Source organism: Gracilinanus agilis, chromosome 4, assembly GCF_016433145.1.
Source record: "Gracilinanus agilis isolate LMUSP501 chromosome 4, AgileGrace, whole genome shotgun sequence".
In the NCBI taxonomy this organism is placed as follows: Eukaryota; Metazoa; Chordata; class Mammalia; order Didelphimorphia; family Didelphidae; genus Gracilinanus; species Gracilinanus agilis.
Genome location: NC_058133.1, coordinates 199794135 through 199810048, shown reverse-complemented (window position 1 = coordinate 199810048; position 15914 = coordinate 199794135). Strand labels below are relative to the sequence as shown.

The 15914-nt window shown below is 47.2% G+C and overlaps 1 protein-coding gene across 1 annotated transcript; it reads right to left on the bottom strand.

Annotated features, from left to right (window-relative positions):
* Window positions 1-710: 710 nt before the first annotated feature.
* On the bottom strand, window positions 711-15801 carry RUNDC3A (RUN domain containing 3A). Its single transcript, XM_044671630.1, has 12 exons — window positions 15695-15801; window positions 5344-5459; window positions 5243-5260; window positions 4767-4900; window positions 4196-4281; window positions 3444-3533; window positions 3171-3251; window positions 2634-2799; window positions 2320-2477; window positions 1754-1885; window positions 1442-1548; window positions 711-1340 (listed from the first exon to the last, which is right to left on the bottom strand). Exons 1-12 carry the CDS (start codon window positions 15799-15801, stop codon window positions 1198-1200), a joined length of 1338 nt encoding a protein of 445 aa, XP_044527565.1. The 3' UTR covers window positions 711-1197.
* Window positions 15802-15914: the final 113 nt, after the last annotated feature.

The window sequence follows — 15914 nt, the reverse complement described above, 5'->3', positions numbered from 1 at the left end:
AGGCTTCCTCCCACGGATCATCAAGGCAGCCCCCTCCTGTGCCATTATGATCAGCACCTACGAATTTAGCAAAAATTTTTTCCAGAGATTGAACCTGGAAAAATGCCCCCGGGGATCCTGAGGGGAGAGTGGGAGAGAAGTGGAAGATACCAGTCTCCTGAGGAAACCAGCTCTGGCTCTCCAATGGGAGAGGAGACTTACACAAACTTTCCTTAACCTGGGGGCGGTTGGTAGGGCAGGGCATCACCCTCTCATCTTATGTCCGAGAGAGTGAGATGCCCACTCTGCCCCTCCCTCCTACCTGACAATACTAGGGCACCATGCAGGGAACAAAACTCCCCTCTTTCTCCATACAAATATTTTCTCCTTTCCTACAGACCAAATGCACCTAGCTCTTGTTTCCTCTTGTTGGCCCCTTGTTTTTTCCTCTGGACATTACCCCACCCCCTGGTCCTGCTTTGTCTCAATCTGCCCCTTGTTGAATCCTTTGGATCCAAAGATGAAGCTTTGCTGTACTCTTGGCTTTGACTGTTGATGCTTGGGGTTCATGAGGGCAGGAACCCTAGCCAGTGGGAGAAGGGGCTCTGGGGCCCAGACAAGCCCTCCTTGGGAGAGGGGGCTGCTCCTCACCAGCCTGGGCAGATTCCCACACAGACCCAGCCTCCACACCCAGCTTTGTGCACACAGCCCAAGTCCATACACAAGTCACATCATTTCTGCAACTTTTATTTTTGCATCTTCCCCTCTGCTGAGCCACCCAGGGGGCTGGGGAAGGGAGCAGATGACCCAAGGGGTTTCCATAGAGACTGACTAGACAAGTGGTAGAGTGGGTGCTGTTAACCCAACTTCCCCAGCTTTTAGAGGGGGGAGAAGACTGCCAGGAGACTGTCCAAGCTTTTCCTTCTCCCTCTCCCCAAGAGCCTGATGTAAGGATGAGAGAGAAGAGTGAATTTGATCCAGGGCCTTTCCCCTCCTCCCTTCTCACATTCCCAGTGGCATTGCAGGGCCTTCCCTAGGCCAGGTAGCTTTTGGATCCAATCCTATATCTTACCCCTTCCTCCCAAGTTGCCAGGTCAGCTGTGGCCCTTCAGCCGGAAGGAGAAAGTGATGATGGTTGGAGGTTGGGAAAGGTGGCCTCATTATCCACAAGAACTGAGGGGAGGGCCATGTGTCTGGCCCAGTGGGGCAATGCCTGGCTCAGCTCGGACTCAGGGCTGGACTGCCCTCTGGACTATCACTCACGAGGCACTCGTTGGATTTGAAGCTTGCCAGGGACTTGCAGCTGGGAATGGAAGCCAGGGAGCCACAGAGGCCCAGCATGGAGGGTGTTGGGTCCTTCCCTGGAGAGAGAGGCAGATGAAATGGCAAACTGTGCCTTTAAGGGAAGAAGGGAAGGGGTCAGTGCTGATGATGGGGGTGGGGGAATTTAGAGGGGACTCACCAATGGGACCCCAGGGTTCCCGGTCCCGTTTGCCCTCTCCTAGCCGTTGGGAATCAGAGCTCAGGCTGGCCTCAGCAGACAGCTGCTCAGTGCTCATAAAGCTGTGTCTGTTGAGTGGGCAGATAGGTGGATAGGATTCACACCCAGGAACCTCCACCTCTACCCTACAGAGGGGCCACCAGGAACCCAGGAACAGCCAGCATCCTCTGTCCCTCCCCTCAGCTACCTAAGTGCTCATGCCTATACTCTAGGAAGGGACCCTTGCCCAGAACCCCAGAGATAAGGGAAAAGCCTGACCCTGTTCACTGTTACCTCCGGTAGATCTTGGGGTCATTCCCTGCCTCATTCCCATTGAGTGTCCCCAGTGATGGCCACTGTGGTGATGAGGTGAGCTCCTTGGAGACCTGGGCTAGGGGGGCATTTTCACAAGGGATCAGGCCTGTCCTGAGGGAGAAAGGGAGTCAGGCTTGGAGGGCAGTCGGGATCAAAGTAGAGAGTCAAATTGGCAGTGTGGGGAGGTGGGGTCGGGAAGGTGATGAAGCAAAAAATCAGGCTTCAGAGGAATAGGCCAGTTAAGGACTAGGTGTGATATTTGGGGGCCCTAGGAGGTAGAGTGTATGTAAAAAGTTTGGGGAGGAACAAAGATGAAAAACAGTGATGGAAGGTCAGGGGGGAGAAGTTCTTGGTATCTGACCTCACATGGGCAGAGTCAATGTGTAAGAGATGTTGAGAGAATCAAGGATTCTGAGAGCTAGTTGTGATAAGCCATTAAATTGGGGTAAAGAATGATGGTCAGTAGCTAGATTGGAGGCAGAATTTAGGGGCCAGTGGACAGCGGCAAGGCTGTGCAAAAACAATGGAGGCCAGAGAACACTCACAGTTGCTCTTGCAGCTCCAGGATGACTCCCTCCAGCTCTCGCTTCTCAAGCTGATTCTGTACCGTTGCCTCCTCTAGCTGTAGTTGTAGCCTCTTGTTCTCTGCTTCCAGGTCCTTTAACTGTGATTCTCTAAGTCGAACAAGCTCCTCCAGGTAGCCCTGGGGGAAAAGGGACAAAGGAGAGCCGCTTAGCTTGGGCCTTGAGGGCAGTACTGGACCACTACTTGATTTGCTTCAGGCCAGCCTGGGGGAAAGGAGTCAAGGCAGTCCTATGTCCCCACTCCCTTAGCCATCCCCTTCCCAATGCATGTGCACCTTCTGAGCATAAACAATGCGGAACTTCTGCTCCATTTTGTGCCATTTGCTGTACCAGCTGTCCTCATCTGTCACCAGAGGCATATAGGGGTGCTCTGGGGAATTATCCTCACTGGTGCTGCTCTCCACACTGTGTCTCTCCTCTTCATCAGTCAAGTAATCATAGCTGGAAGGACAAGGACTGAGAACCCTGTATCTCCCTCTCCCTCTCCCCCTCCTTCCTGCCTCCCTCTCCCAGGAATCTGGAAAGGCACTTGGGCTTGAAGGCAGGAGGGAAGTTCTTGGCATTATCATCCCCACCCCCTTCACCTTCACACACTTTGGCACCTGCAGGTGGGACAGAGGGATGAGAGCTGGCTATTGGGATGCCTCTCCTTTTGGGTGGGGGATTGTGTAAACCAAGGGGATAGGAGCACCCAACCTAAGGTTTTATTTATCCTGTTGGATAACTGGATCGACTTGGTTCAATCTCTTTCTCTTGCCCATCACTGGGTTAGATGGGCAGGATCTCTGGCAGGTGGCAGTGAGGAATCTCACCTCTGGGTGAACTTCAGGTAGGGGGTGTAGTCAATCACAACTGGAGTCTTCCCATCCATCACCTCTCCCTTCAGACAGAAGCTGAGAACAAAACAAAACAAAAAACCCAGGGTGGGTGAGGGGTTGGTGTGATGATGGAGGGCTAGAGGCTAGAGGAGAGGGAAGTCGAGAGATAGGACCCATCAGGGAGTAGGGAAGATTTGCTGGGAAAGAGGAGAGGGAAGTCAGTTGAGGTGATGGGAACTGGGGGTGGCAGGGTAAGTACAGACCCACCTGAAATCGATGGCGCTAAGTCCAATCAGCATCCCTGTAAGCACTGCCGACTCCTCCCGAAGCATGATGGCCCCAGCATCATAGAACCTTCTGCAGCAGGAAAGTTGCTGCCTGTCACTCCTGCCCTTCCATCCATGGGGCTCTTTCCACCCCATTTGTCCCCTCTAAAATTCTTCCACCCCAGCTCTGTTCACTTGGTAAGGTTTGCAGAGGGCTTTCCTCCCCACTTTGTGAGGTAGATAGTGAAAGTATCATTCCCATTTTCTAGCTAATGAAAGGCCCTGGAGGTCTCCTCCACCCCATCCCTTACCAGAACCCCTTTCCCCATTGAAGAGCACCTTTCCTGTGTGGCTGCCCCTACAAAAGTGCAGTCCTCATTGCTGGGCAATAGAATGTCTTTCCTTTAGGGCAGGGACAATGCCTCCTCTAATGTTTAGTTCCTAGGGGCTGCTGAGGGAGGGTGTGGATGTATGGATGGGAAGTACAGGTTGGGTGAAATCAGCTGGGTACTGCTAGGGTGCACATACTTCCTCCTCTTAGTCACTTCCCCTTTCTGCCCTGGAGCACCCACCCCCAGACAACCTTTGGGAAATCTGGACATCCCAAGACTTGTCCTCCCAGGTGTGTCAAAGTAGCTGGGGAGTGAATGCATTTTCTGGAGAAGAGCTAAGAGGGCCAAGAGATGGGGGAAAGCTCTGCATGCTGTGGGGCTTGTAAGTCTTCAGAGTTGGAAGGCACAGTAGGGTTCTGACCTGGTGGTCCGGGTATCCCTCAGGGCTGTGGAGATGTACTCTGACATCCGCTTTTCCATCAATGCCACCCGGATCCAAGCTCGGCCCTACAACCCACAGCTCATCATATGCTGCCCGTGGAGAAGGGGACAGTGGAGAAGCACCCCCTCCCCCAAAGGAATACATAAGCCCATTGGCTCCTCCCATCCCTATTCTGTGGGTTGTGTTCCTTAAGTCTTCCCCTCACCTATCCTGGAGATTTTGGGGCTAGAGATATCTGAGGCCTCTGGAGGGGAAAATGGCAGGGACAGGGCAGAGAACCCAGGAACTTGGATGCCTCTTGGATCCATGGATGGAGAATTGGTACCATGGTCAGTTGTCTAACCCTGTGCCATAGACCCTGGTCTACACACACACACACACAATTCCTCACCTGAGGTCTCCTTCCTCTATACCTGAATACAAAGGCACCCATGTTCCCTTCCACAGCAGGCTTCTACCCTTTACCCTCCCTTCTCTCCACCTGGTTCTCCGTGTCCCAGATAGCTAATGGAGTCATTGGGTCCTCCCCCCGCATAGAAGTTTCCCTCACCTTGGCCCGGGCTGTGCTGATATTCTCCATGTTCTCAATGCTGCTCACACAGTTGTTGGGCACCTTGCTACAGGCCAGCCGAATGTAGTCCCAGAAGCCCCTCTGCCCATCAGAGCTGAACCAGCTGACAGGTCCTGGAAGGGAGATGAGGCTGAGCCAGGGACACCCTAGTGAGGGCCCACAAGGCCCAGAGGGCAAGAGGTATACACCCAGGCGCAGAAACATTTACATGTGTGATGTCTTCATGTAGGAAATATGTGTGCAAATTATGCATGCATGTACTTAGACACATTGATTGCATGAACACTGGCATGTGTGCATGCATGAGCATTTTCCCCATGTAACTGTTTTCTGCTCTGGGTGCTATTTGTAGTGTGTCTTGCATGGGCAGAGCAAACATGCATCCCCAGGATCTTCCTCTTGCCCAGGATCTGATGGAGAGGGACGTGGTTCAGGATGGTAGGAAGGAAGAAAGCCAGGAGGAGCCCAGCAGGCTGTTATGTCCAAGGATTAAGGTGGCTGGAGGGTTGTGGTCTGGGACCTAGAGGGGAGGAGGAGGGGCGGGGGACATGCCCACCTTTGAAACGGTGACTGAGGATTTGTTCCAAGATGGCTGCAAAGTTTACAAACTCCTCCGAGGAGTCGTCGATTGGCTCGGCCGTGTATTTTTCCAGCAGAGTTTTCACAGAGAACCTAGGCACACGGTGACAGGGCATCAGGGGCAGGGATCAGGGCAGGATGGTACCTGGGAGGAATGGGGTGCCAGACCAAGCCTGGAGCAGCCAATAGCAAGATGGAGACCTGGAACTGGATGGGAAGGAAGGAGTAGCAGGTATTGGAGGGGGCTGCAAGATAGGGTAATATGCTGAGGGGAGAAGAATGGAAAGCGGGCAGGTGGAGTTTGTCAAGGGGGGCCAGTGACAGCAAGTTAGGGAGAGCCACCCCCCACATTCACTCCTTCCATTAAAGCATTTCCTATTCTCCATTCTAAGAGCAGAGGGCAAGGAGCGCCACTGCCCGGCTGCCTCTCCTTTCCTTAGAGGCTCCTCTTCACCCCCCCACAATCCTCTTGCCTCTTTTCTTTCTGAGTGCTGCTCCAGCCACCCCCACACCAGCTGCTCTGCACCCTGGTGGTGCTAATTCCAGTGAGGGAGAGGGGAATGTGGCATCTGACATAGGCACAAAAAGGAGTGGGACAGCGCCAAGGTCCATCTGGAGTGAGTGCTGAGGGCATGGGCACTCGAGTCCTCTGGACCAGGAGAGGTAGGAGGCAAGGACCAATCACCTCACTGTGCCTCCATCGTTCCTCAGGGAAGTTTGGGGAAACCAGCCCAGAAAGAGTTAAGGGATGGGGAGAGCGAAAGCTTTAAACTCTGGAATGGGCATTGGGGCTGGTGCTTGCAGGAATGGGCTCCTGGGGTCAGGCTGGCACACTGATTCTCAGCTGGGAGCTTTTCAGCAGCATGTGGTTTTTCCACTGAAGCCTCTTACCTATCAAATAAAATGCGTATTTCCTAATTCTAGCCTTTAAGGCCCTCCACAGTCTGTCCTCAACCTCACTTTACAGCCTTGAGTGGAAGTGTGGTAGAGAGGAAAGAGCACACTAGACCAAGGGTGAGACCTGTGTTCAAGTCTTGCCTCAGGCACTAGATTCAGGCCCCTGGGCAAGTTGCTTAATCTCTCTGTGTCTCAGTTCTCTCACTGGCAAAACAAGATAGAACTCTGGGCCTGGAGTCAAGAAGGCTCATCTTCCTAAGATCAAATTTGGCCTCAGTTACTGTGTGACTCTAGGCAAGTCACTTCACCCTATTTGCCTCAGTTTCCTTACCTGTCAAATGAGTTGGAGAAGGAAATGGCACACTACTCTAATATCTTTGCTAAGAAAACCCCAAATGGGGTAACAGAGTCAGAAATGACTGAATAACAAAAAGAAAGGGTCTTGGATTTGTGACCTTCCTATACCAAATCTATGATTCCATGATCTTTATCTTCCCCATCACTTACTTGACTTTCTAGCCAAATGAATGTTCCCTATGTTCTAGTCTGCCTGCTCCCGACTCAGTGCCTTGCCTGTGCCTGGAATGACGAATTTGTCTGTGCAAATCTCATCCTTAAAGGTCCAACTCAGGATTCCCTTCCTCTAAGAAGCCTTTTCTGATGCCTAGATACCCCTCTCCGCACATTCCACCTCACACCTTTGTCGATGGAGCTCAATAACCATTAAGTGCTTACTGTATGCAGGGCACAGACAAAAATGAAATAAGACCTGCTCTCTAGTAGTTTAATTCTGCTGGTGGGGATAAAAATGGGCAGATAGGTAAAAGCTGGGCAGAAACGTCTCTGCCTTTTAGAATCTCTGGTTTTCCTTAATACCCAGCTCAAGCATCACCCTCTTTGTGAGTTCTTTTTGAACCCCACTCCCCAGATGCTAATGCCAACCCCTCCTCCCCCATGACCTATATATGTACATAGGGAAAGGAACTAGATCCGTGTTTTCTTTGGAACGGTGACCTCCCAGGGGAGGGAATAAATGCCCTTTTATTGATGCAGGAAATCCCTTTTCTGAAATTTATTGTCTTAGAGAGTGGAGGTGTCAGTCTCAAGCAGTCAGCAAAACCTCTGAGTGAGGCTGGAAATGGAAAATCTTTTTTTTTTTTTTTTAACTCTTAACTTCTGTGTATTGGCTCATAGGTGAAAGAGTGGTAAGGGTGGGCAATGGAGGTCAAGTGACTTGCCCAGGGTCACACAGCTGGGAAGTATCTGAGGCCAGATTTGAACCTAGGACCTCCCATCTCTAGGCCTGACTCTCAATCCACTTAGCTACCCAGCTGCCCCTGGAAAATCTTTAACAAAATAATATGCAATACAACATAGACAATGCTAATTTGTAGCTTTCTAAGTCAATATGCATTTCAGCCTTCTGGGATTTTGGATACTGAGAGAATAAGTGGTTTGCCCCCATTGGCATAATCAGTATGTCAGAAGTGGATCTTTTTTCTTATCTCTTTTTAAACCCTTATCTTCAGTCTTAATATCAATTTTAAGACAGAAAATTGATAAGGAACAGGCCATTGGGATTAAGTGACTTGCCCAGGGTCACACAACAAGAAAGTATCTGAGGTCACATTTGAACCCAACTCCAGGCCTCAGACTACTACTAACTACTGTGCTGCCTAGCTGCCCCTAGAGGTGTGTCTTGAAATTGGGTCCTTCTGGATTCAAGGCCAGCTCTCTGTATTCTATGGCTTCTCCTTATATGTCTCCCCTCATGCTGTCAGTTTCTTGGGGGTGATTTCTCTCTTTATATCTTCAGTGCCCAGTATAGTACCTGGCAAATAGGAGGCACTTAATAATTGCTTATCAATTGATTGCTACAAAAATTAATTTCAGGAAGGAGAGAGAAGGAGCCAATGGGTAGGTCACAGAAGGCTTCCTGTTGGAGGTGACTCTTAAGTTGTTTTAAAGGAAGAAGACTCTAAGAGTCATAGAGATGAGAAGGAAATACCTTCCAAAAATGCTGAACGAGTCGTGTATGTGTGTGTTTTGCATGATCCCACATGTATAACCTAGATCAAATTGCTTACCATCTTAAGGAGGGAGAGAATTTGGATCTCAAAAATTTGGAAAACATTAAAAACTGTTACTACATGTAATTGGGGAAAATAGACTATTAAGATTCAGTAATGGGTGATGTGATCTTGTGTGTCCATAGCACTTGAGTTTACACTTAGTAGAGGCATAATATGTTTATTGGGTTGAATGAATTATGCTGTAATGAATTAAATTGAGTGAATTTATGGTTCCCCAATGCCTCCAATTCCTGCATTATAATGATTATATTGTGCTTGACTCTATGGAGCCTGCAGGATCCACATGGCTAACTGATCATGGCTGACATTATTTCATGAGAATATCCCTCATTCTCACGGGCAGGGTTAGTTGAGCTGAAGTTCAGTTAAGTTTGAGGTTGAGGTAAGGCACTGAACTGGGTAAGGATTGGGTTTGGGATGATCACTTGGGATTGAAAGTTGCAGTGATGATTAGCACAAATCAAAAGAAGGGGGACATTGAGAATGAAACTGGATTAGAGGTTGGGATTTTGTGGTCAAGATCTAGACAAGATCTGGATGAATGAATGTTAGCACTGGGGTTGGATTAGGTCATTCAGAGAATCATAGAATGCCAGAGCTAGAAAGGAGTTCAGAAATTCTCTTGTCTAAATCCTTATTTTAGGATGGGGAAACCAAGGACCTAAATAGCTATAAGGCTTGCCCAATTTGGAACTATGCCCAAAGGGCTTTAAAAGACTAGCTACCCTTTGATTCAGCCATACCACTGCTGGGTTTATACCCCAAAGAGATCATAAAGAAAAAGACTTGTACAAATATTTATAGCAATGCTCTTTGTGGTGGCAAAAAATTGGAAAATGAGGGGATGCCCTTCGATTAGGAAATGGCTGAACAAATTGTGGTATCTGTTGGTGATGGAATACTATTTTGCTAAAAGGAATAACAAACTGGAGGAATTCTATGTGAACTGGAAAGACCTCCAGGAATTGATGCAGAGTGAAAGGAGCAGAACCAGGAGAACATTATATATACAGATACAGATACACTGTGGCACAACTGAATGTAATGGACTTCTCTACTAGCAGCAATGCAATAATCCAGGACAACTCTGAGGGACATGAGAAAGAAAGCTACCCACATCCAGAGAAAGAACTGTGGGAGTAGAAACACAGAAGAAAGACAATTGCTTGATCACATGGTTCCATGAGGATATGATTGGGGATATTGACTCTAAACAATCACCCTAGTGCAAATATCAATAATATGGAAATAGGTCTTGATCAATGACACATGTAAAACCCAATGGAATTGCTTGTTGGCTATAGGAGGGGGGTGGGACGAGGGGAGGGAAAGAACATGAATCATGTAACCATGGAAAAAGATTCTAAATCAATAAAAAAAAAATATATATATATATATAAAGATTTGCCCAAGTTTGTGGAGCAAGTAAGGGCAGAGTTGGGATTCAAAGACAGGTTTAAGTTAGATTTAGATCTAGAAGGGAACTTGGAGGTCATCTATTTTTTATTTTTATTTATTTTTTAAAAATTAATTTATTTTTAAATCTTTTCCCATAGTTACATGATTCATTTTCTTTCCCTCCCCTTTTCTCTCCCCACTTCCAGAACTGACAAGCAATTCCACTAGATTATTCATGTGTTATCACTTGATACCTATTTCCATAGTATTCATTTAAAAAAATTTAATTAAAAAATTATTTATTCTCAGAGGTCATCCAGCCCAACCCTTTCATTTTATGGATTAGAAAACCAAAATCCAAGAATTTTCAAAAATTATATTTATAATATATACTAAAATATATAAATAATTAACTGGCTTAGGATCACACAGGTAGGAAATATTGAAGGTGGAATTTGAACCCAGGTTTTCTGACTCTGGACTTAAGGGGCTTTCTACAATACTGCAATGTTCCAGGTTCTGCCATGTCACTTTCCTTTTGGTGAAAAAGGTTTGGAGCTAGGATTAGGATTTCCTGGTCAACTGAAGCTTTAGTAGGGATATGGAAGGAATGGATCTGTGTTTTCATTGCCCTTCTGTTTTAGAGTTGATACTAGGACAGACGGGAAGGGATTTTTAGAAATGCAGGTTGGCACCTTCTGACTTACAGTCCTAGAGAATTGTCTGAAAGAGTAAGTGATTTGCCTAGGGTCACACAGCCAGGATATATCAGTGGCAGGACCTGAGTTCAAGTCTTGGTGGCTTAGAGGCCAACTCTATCCTCTATGCCACTAAGCCTCTCCGAGGCTTGATTAGAATTGATTCTTTTAGAGGTTGAGTTGACTTTATGTTGGAGTTGGCTTTGGGTTTGGAGTTATACGTTTACATCTTTAGCCAGGCCTTCATGTCTTCTTCCTTTTGACTACCCTCTAATTCTTTTTTTTTCTTTTAAAACCCTTACTTTCTTTCCTAGGAACACTGTAAGATAGAAGGGCAAGAGCTAGGCAAATGGTTATGTGATTCGTTCAGGGTCACACAGCTAGGCAGTTTATTTCCTAGTGCTCTTTTGGGGATTGGATCTCTTTAATGAACAAAGAAGGATTTCTAGTTGAGGTGGAAGGGTCTTAGTTGAAACTGAATAAATATATGAGTATATAATTAGGGTTGGGGGTTCATATGGCAACCACAGTGAGATATTTCTCCCAAGCATGTAAATTTCCATGGGAACCCCCAGGTCCAAGGTTCAAATGGCTCTCATCCACAAAAGACATCATAATTGATATTCTTTAATAAATTTGGATAAGATGGCAACTTATGAGATAGTGGAGTGCCTCAGGCCCTGGAGAGAATGAATCCTTCTAAGGGCTGTTAAATATAAATGAAGGAGCAGCTAGGTGGCTCAGTGGATAGGGAACCAGGTGTGGAGATGGGAAGTCCTGGGTTCAAATGTGATCTCAGACACTTTCTAGCTGTGTGGTCCTGGGTAAATCACTGAAGCCCAATTACCTAGCCTTTACCATTCTTTTGTTTTAGAATTGATACTAAGAAGGTAAAGGTTTAGGGGGGAAAATATAAATGAATTCCATGATAATAATGGAGTTTCAGAAACCATATTGGTTTCCAAATCATAGTTAATTTCTATTAGTCTTCCAACCCTATTTCTTCATCCCTGTTACCTCCTTGACTCCATAGAGGTTTCAGGTCAGATCCCACCCATTCTTGGAATTTTTGTCCACATTCAACTCAACAGTGACTTCTCAGCCTCTATTTAAAAAAAATTTTTTTTTTGCCTAAGGTCACACAGTTAAGAAATGTCTGAGGCCACATTTGAACCCAGGACCTCCTCTCTCCATGCCTGGCTTTCTACATACCAAGCCACCTAGCTGTCCCTTAAAACCTCTATTACATACAAGACATTATGCTAGGTAATAAAAATCTACAAACAAAAATGGAAAAAGCTTTACCCTCAAGGAGATTGTGCTCTTCTAGAGCAGGGAAGACTTGAGCATGTATACAGATGAAATAACTGGGGCTGGGAGGCAGATGAGCTGAGAGCAGTAGCAATGGAATGGATTGAGAAACAGTACCGGAACAGTGCTTTGGAGGAAGTTAAGGAATCTAAGAGACAAAAGTGAGGAAGGCTGGCATTCCAGAAACAGAGGCCAGGCCCAGCAAAGGTAGAGAGGGGAGAGGAGGAATTTCATAGGACAGTAGGCAGGCTAGTTTTACTAGAACAGAGAGTGCATAATATGAAATGAGACAAGAAAGAGAGGTGGGAGTCAGATCATGGATGGTTTCCAATGTGAAGCTAAGGATTTTGCAACTTATCTATTTTATTTATTATTTTAATAAACCTTTTCCTTCTATCTTAGAATTGATACTAGGTATCTCTTCCAAGGCAGAAGAACAACAAGAGCTACATAATGGGGTTTAAGCAACATTCTCAGGGGCACAGAGCTAGGAAGCATCTGAGGCCAGATTTGAACCCAGGACCTCCCATCTCTAAGCATGGCTCTCTATCCACAGAACAACCCAGCTTCCCCTTTTGCATGTCATTTCAGAGGCAGCCAGGAGCCAGTGAAAGATTTTGAATAGAGGAATAATGTGGTCAGATCTGTGTTTTAGGAATACGAGTCTGGCAGATGTATAAAGGATGGGTGTAGACAAGCCTGGGAAAGTCACTTGACCCCAACTGTCTAGGCCATACCACTCTTTTACCTTGGAATCCATACCTAATATTGATTCTAAGAAGGAAGGGAAGAGTTTAAAAAAAAAAAAAAGGCAAGCTAATTCGAGGACTATTGTAATAGTGAGAGGTGATGAAGGCCTGCCTGAGTTGGGGGAGGTGATTGTGTGCATGGAAAGGAGGGGACCCATGTGAAAGATATTGTGGAAGTAAAACTGAAAGGCCTTGGCAACTGATTGGATATAAGTGGGTGGGGAGTAGAATGGAAAGGGAAGAGACAAGGATGACTCAAAAATGGGTGATTGCAAAGGATGGTGGAGTTTTCCCCAGAAACAGGGAAATCTGAAGGGAGGATAGATTTAGTGGGGAGGATAGAAATGGATTGATTTTTCTATCAGTTAAGTTTAAGATGTCTGAGAGATCCAGGTGAAGATGTCCAAGCAGCAATGAGGGACTGGTGTTCAGGAGAGAGATTAGGTTCTGGATACCTAGATTTTTGTGTCATCTGTAGAGATGGTAATTAAACCCATGGGAGCTGATGAGATCACTGAGAGGGTTTAGAGAGAGAAGAGAGCCCAAACATAGCCTTGGGGGATGCCCACATTCAGTGCTTGGGAGCTATATGATGATTCAGCAAAGGAAACAGGAAAAAAATTTGGTCAGATAAGTAAGAGAACTAAGAAAGAACAGCATCATGGAAGCCCATGGAGAAGAGAGTAGTCAGGAGAAAGAGGTGGTTGACAGTGTCAAAAACTACAGAGAGGCCAAGTCAAATAAATACTGAGAAACAGCAGGTGAGACCATAGGGTCATCAATTTAGAGATAAAAAGAAGCTTAGAGATGGTCTGGTATAACCCTCTCATTTTACAGAGGCCCAGAGAAGTGAAGCCACTTCTCCAAGATCACATAGGAATGTCACATCAATGGCAACCTTTGAGAGAGTAGTGGCATCAGAAGTCAGAAGGGAAGAGAATGAGGAAGAGGTGAGAACGTGGAAGCCTAAATGTAGACAAGCCTTTCCAGGAATTTGGCTCTGAAATGGAGAAAGCAATAGTTGTAAGGGATGGCATGGTCAAGTAAAGGGTTTCTGAGGAGGTGGAGATGTAGATGTGTCCAGAAGCAGCAAAAAAGCAGCTAATGGATAGAGAAATTCAAGATGCTTGAGGTAGTAAGCTTCCTCTGGGAGATGACAAGAACACAACTTGGAGGCAGCTGGGTGGCTCAGTGGATGGGGAACCAGGCCTAGAGACTGGAGGTCCTCCGTTCAAATCTGGCCTCAGACACTTCCTAGCCATATGACCCTGGGCAAGTCACTTAACCACCATTGCCTAGCCCTTACCACTCTTCTGCTTTGGAACCAATACATAGTATTTATTCTAAGGGTTTAAGAAATTTTATTTTAAAGAGGACACGTGCAGGTTTTGATCTTAACAAGAAGAAAGCCTGTCTCTTGGTTAGAGACTACAGCAAAGTAGGAGAGAATGGAGGATCATGAAGAGGGGTTTGAAATACAGAGAAGGGGTTTTCTAATGGTGGACAGTCATATGACAGGCAAGAAGAGGAAAGGGAATGGGGAGGGGACAAAGGAACTGGAGAAGGGACCATGAGTACAGGAACAAGCAGTGAGAGAGCCAGAAAGAAGGGGGGCTGGAAGGGATAGGAGCCTGGACTTAGAGCTCATAACTGAATTTGCATAGATGCAAAGCCCATGGAGAGCATCATCAGAGACTAGCCCAGGGAGCTGGTAACCATAGGTTACTGGCAAGAGATGGGCCAGAACAAAGGTCTGTATTTAGAAGAAAGATGCCAGTTGTGTGTGGCAGGGGACAGCCTTGACTTCTGGACATTTGATTTAGGGGAGCCCTCCTCAGAAATGCCTCTTTTCCCAGTATGGTATCTTGAGGCTTTTTGCAGGTTTAAGTGGCATGGGGAAATAGCAACAAGAAACATAAGGAGGGAAACTGGGGTAGGATGTGATTAAAGGGAAGGTGGCTCATCCTCAAGCCACTTCTGCCTCCTGAAGTGTGAGGTTGGTGCTATTGGCAGGATTTATTTTGGGTATGGAGTCAGAAGTAATTGAGTCACTGAAATACCAGAACTGGGCAGGGGGTATTTCCTGGACACAAGGACAAGAGGGGGAAGATCTGAGAGGTGGTAACATCCCTTCAGATTCTTGGTTGCACTTCCTCTATTACCCCTAAGTCTCTTCATCTCTCCTCATGTAATCAGCTCCATTCCTCACTCCATTCTCTCCCTGCCCTGCACCTCCATTCAGACCCCTGACATTCCCACAGTATCTGGGGAGGAAAAATACTTTTTTCAAAATTGCCAACTTGTTCTTCCCTCCTCCCACCACAAAATAGATTGAGAGGGACTCCTCATGATTGGAGAGTGGGCATACTTTATCCTTCCTCCCACGATAGGGTCTCACTGAGGGACAGCTCTTACTGATGCTTCTTGACATCTTTCAAGACTTAGAAAGATTTGTAGTGCCCAGTTTCCCCCTATCATTCAAAGTAGTTGACCCAGACTGTAGAATATGTGCCCAGGGATGATGGGGCATAGTCCATATCCTGGGGTATTAGTGAGATGAATTTTCAAGTCCATGCTTCCCACCACAGAAGTCTGCTCCAGAGGTCCAAGGCAACAGGGAGAAGTATCTCCCTCTTTCTCTGTTCTTGAAGGGAAAGGAAGTCATGTAGGAGGGGAAAGACTGTGCTGAGGGTGTGATAGGCACCATCCATCAGGCTGTCACTCTCAGTACCTGCTCCCTATACCCACCCTCCCCAGGGTGCCAACCCTTCCCACCCCTCCCCCTCCAGATATAATGGCACTTTCTTGTCTTTACAGGAAGCCTTAGTGCCAAAGGAGGAATTTCCCTTTGTCCCCTAGCTATTCGCGGGCCCTGAAAAGGTCTAAAAGGGTGGGGGACAGCCCTCTTCAATTTCTGCCCCCACTTTAGGTGACCAGTTAAGCAGGCCTGGTATTCATTTTAAGTATTTTGCCTTCTGTCGGGTGCTTTATAGCCTTAGAGGCCCTGGTCCTAGAAGCCCAACCTGTTTTCAGAATAAATCTCGGACTAGACCAGCCCTGCTTCCCCCACCGCCAGCTCTCTCCACCCCAGCTCTTTTCATCTGTCTTGTCCCTTCGTGGTCTAATTTTCTCCCCACAGGCCCTGGCAGCCTCCCGCCCCCACCTCCTCGGCCTTTCCTCACCTGCAAACGGTGATCAGATTCCTCCGCTCCACGGCCACGTTGCGGGAAGATGCTTTCTTAGAGGACAGCCCCAGAGCCATGGTGGACTGGACGCAGCTGGATTCCATCCAGAAGTGGTGCTGCCACCGCTGCCCGCCGCCCTTCTGCTCCCCGGGCCCCCCGCCCCTACCCTTACCCCCCGCCCTGGCCGCCCTACCGGCTCAGGACTGGGCTCTCAGCA

Bases quoted from the DNA above. Each gene is read 5' to 3' on its own strand.
- RUNDC3A (XM_044671630.1), bottom strand. From the start codon at position 15,801: ATGGAATCCAGCTGCGTCCAGTCCACCATGGCTCTGGGGCTGTCCTCT. The intron at 3,252-3,443 runs GTGGGTCTGTAC...TTTTGTTCTCAG, and splicing joins CTTAGCGCCATCGATTTCAG to CTTCTGTCTGAAGGGAGAGG. The intron at 2,478-2,633 runs GTGCACATGCAT...CTTTTCCCCCAG, and splicing joins GCATTGTTTATGCTCAGAAG to GGCTACCTGGAGGAGCTTGT.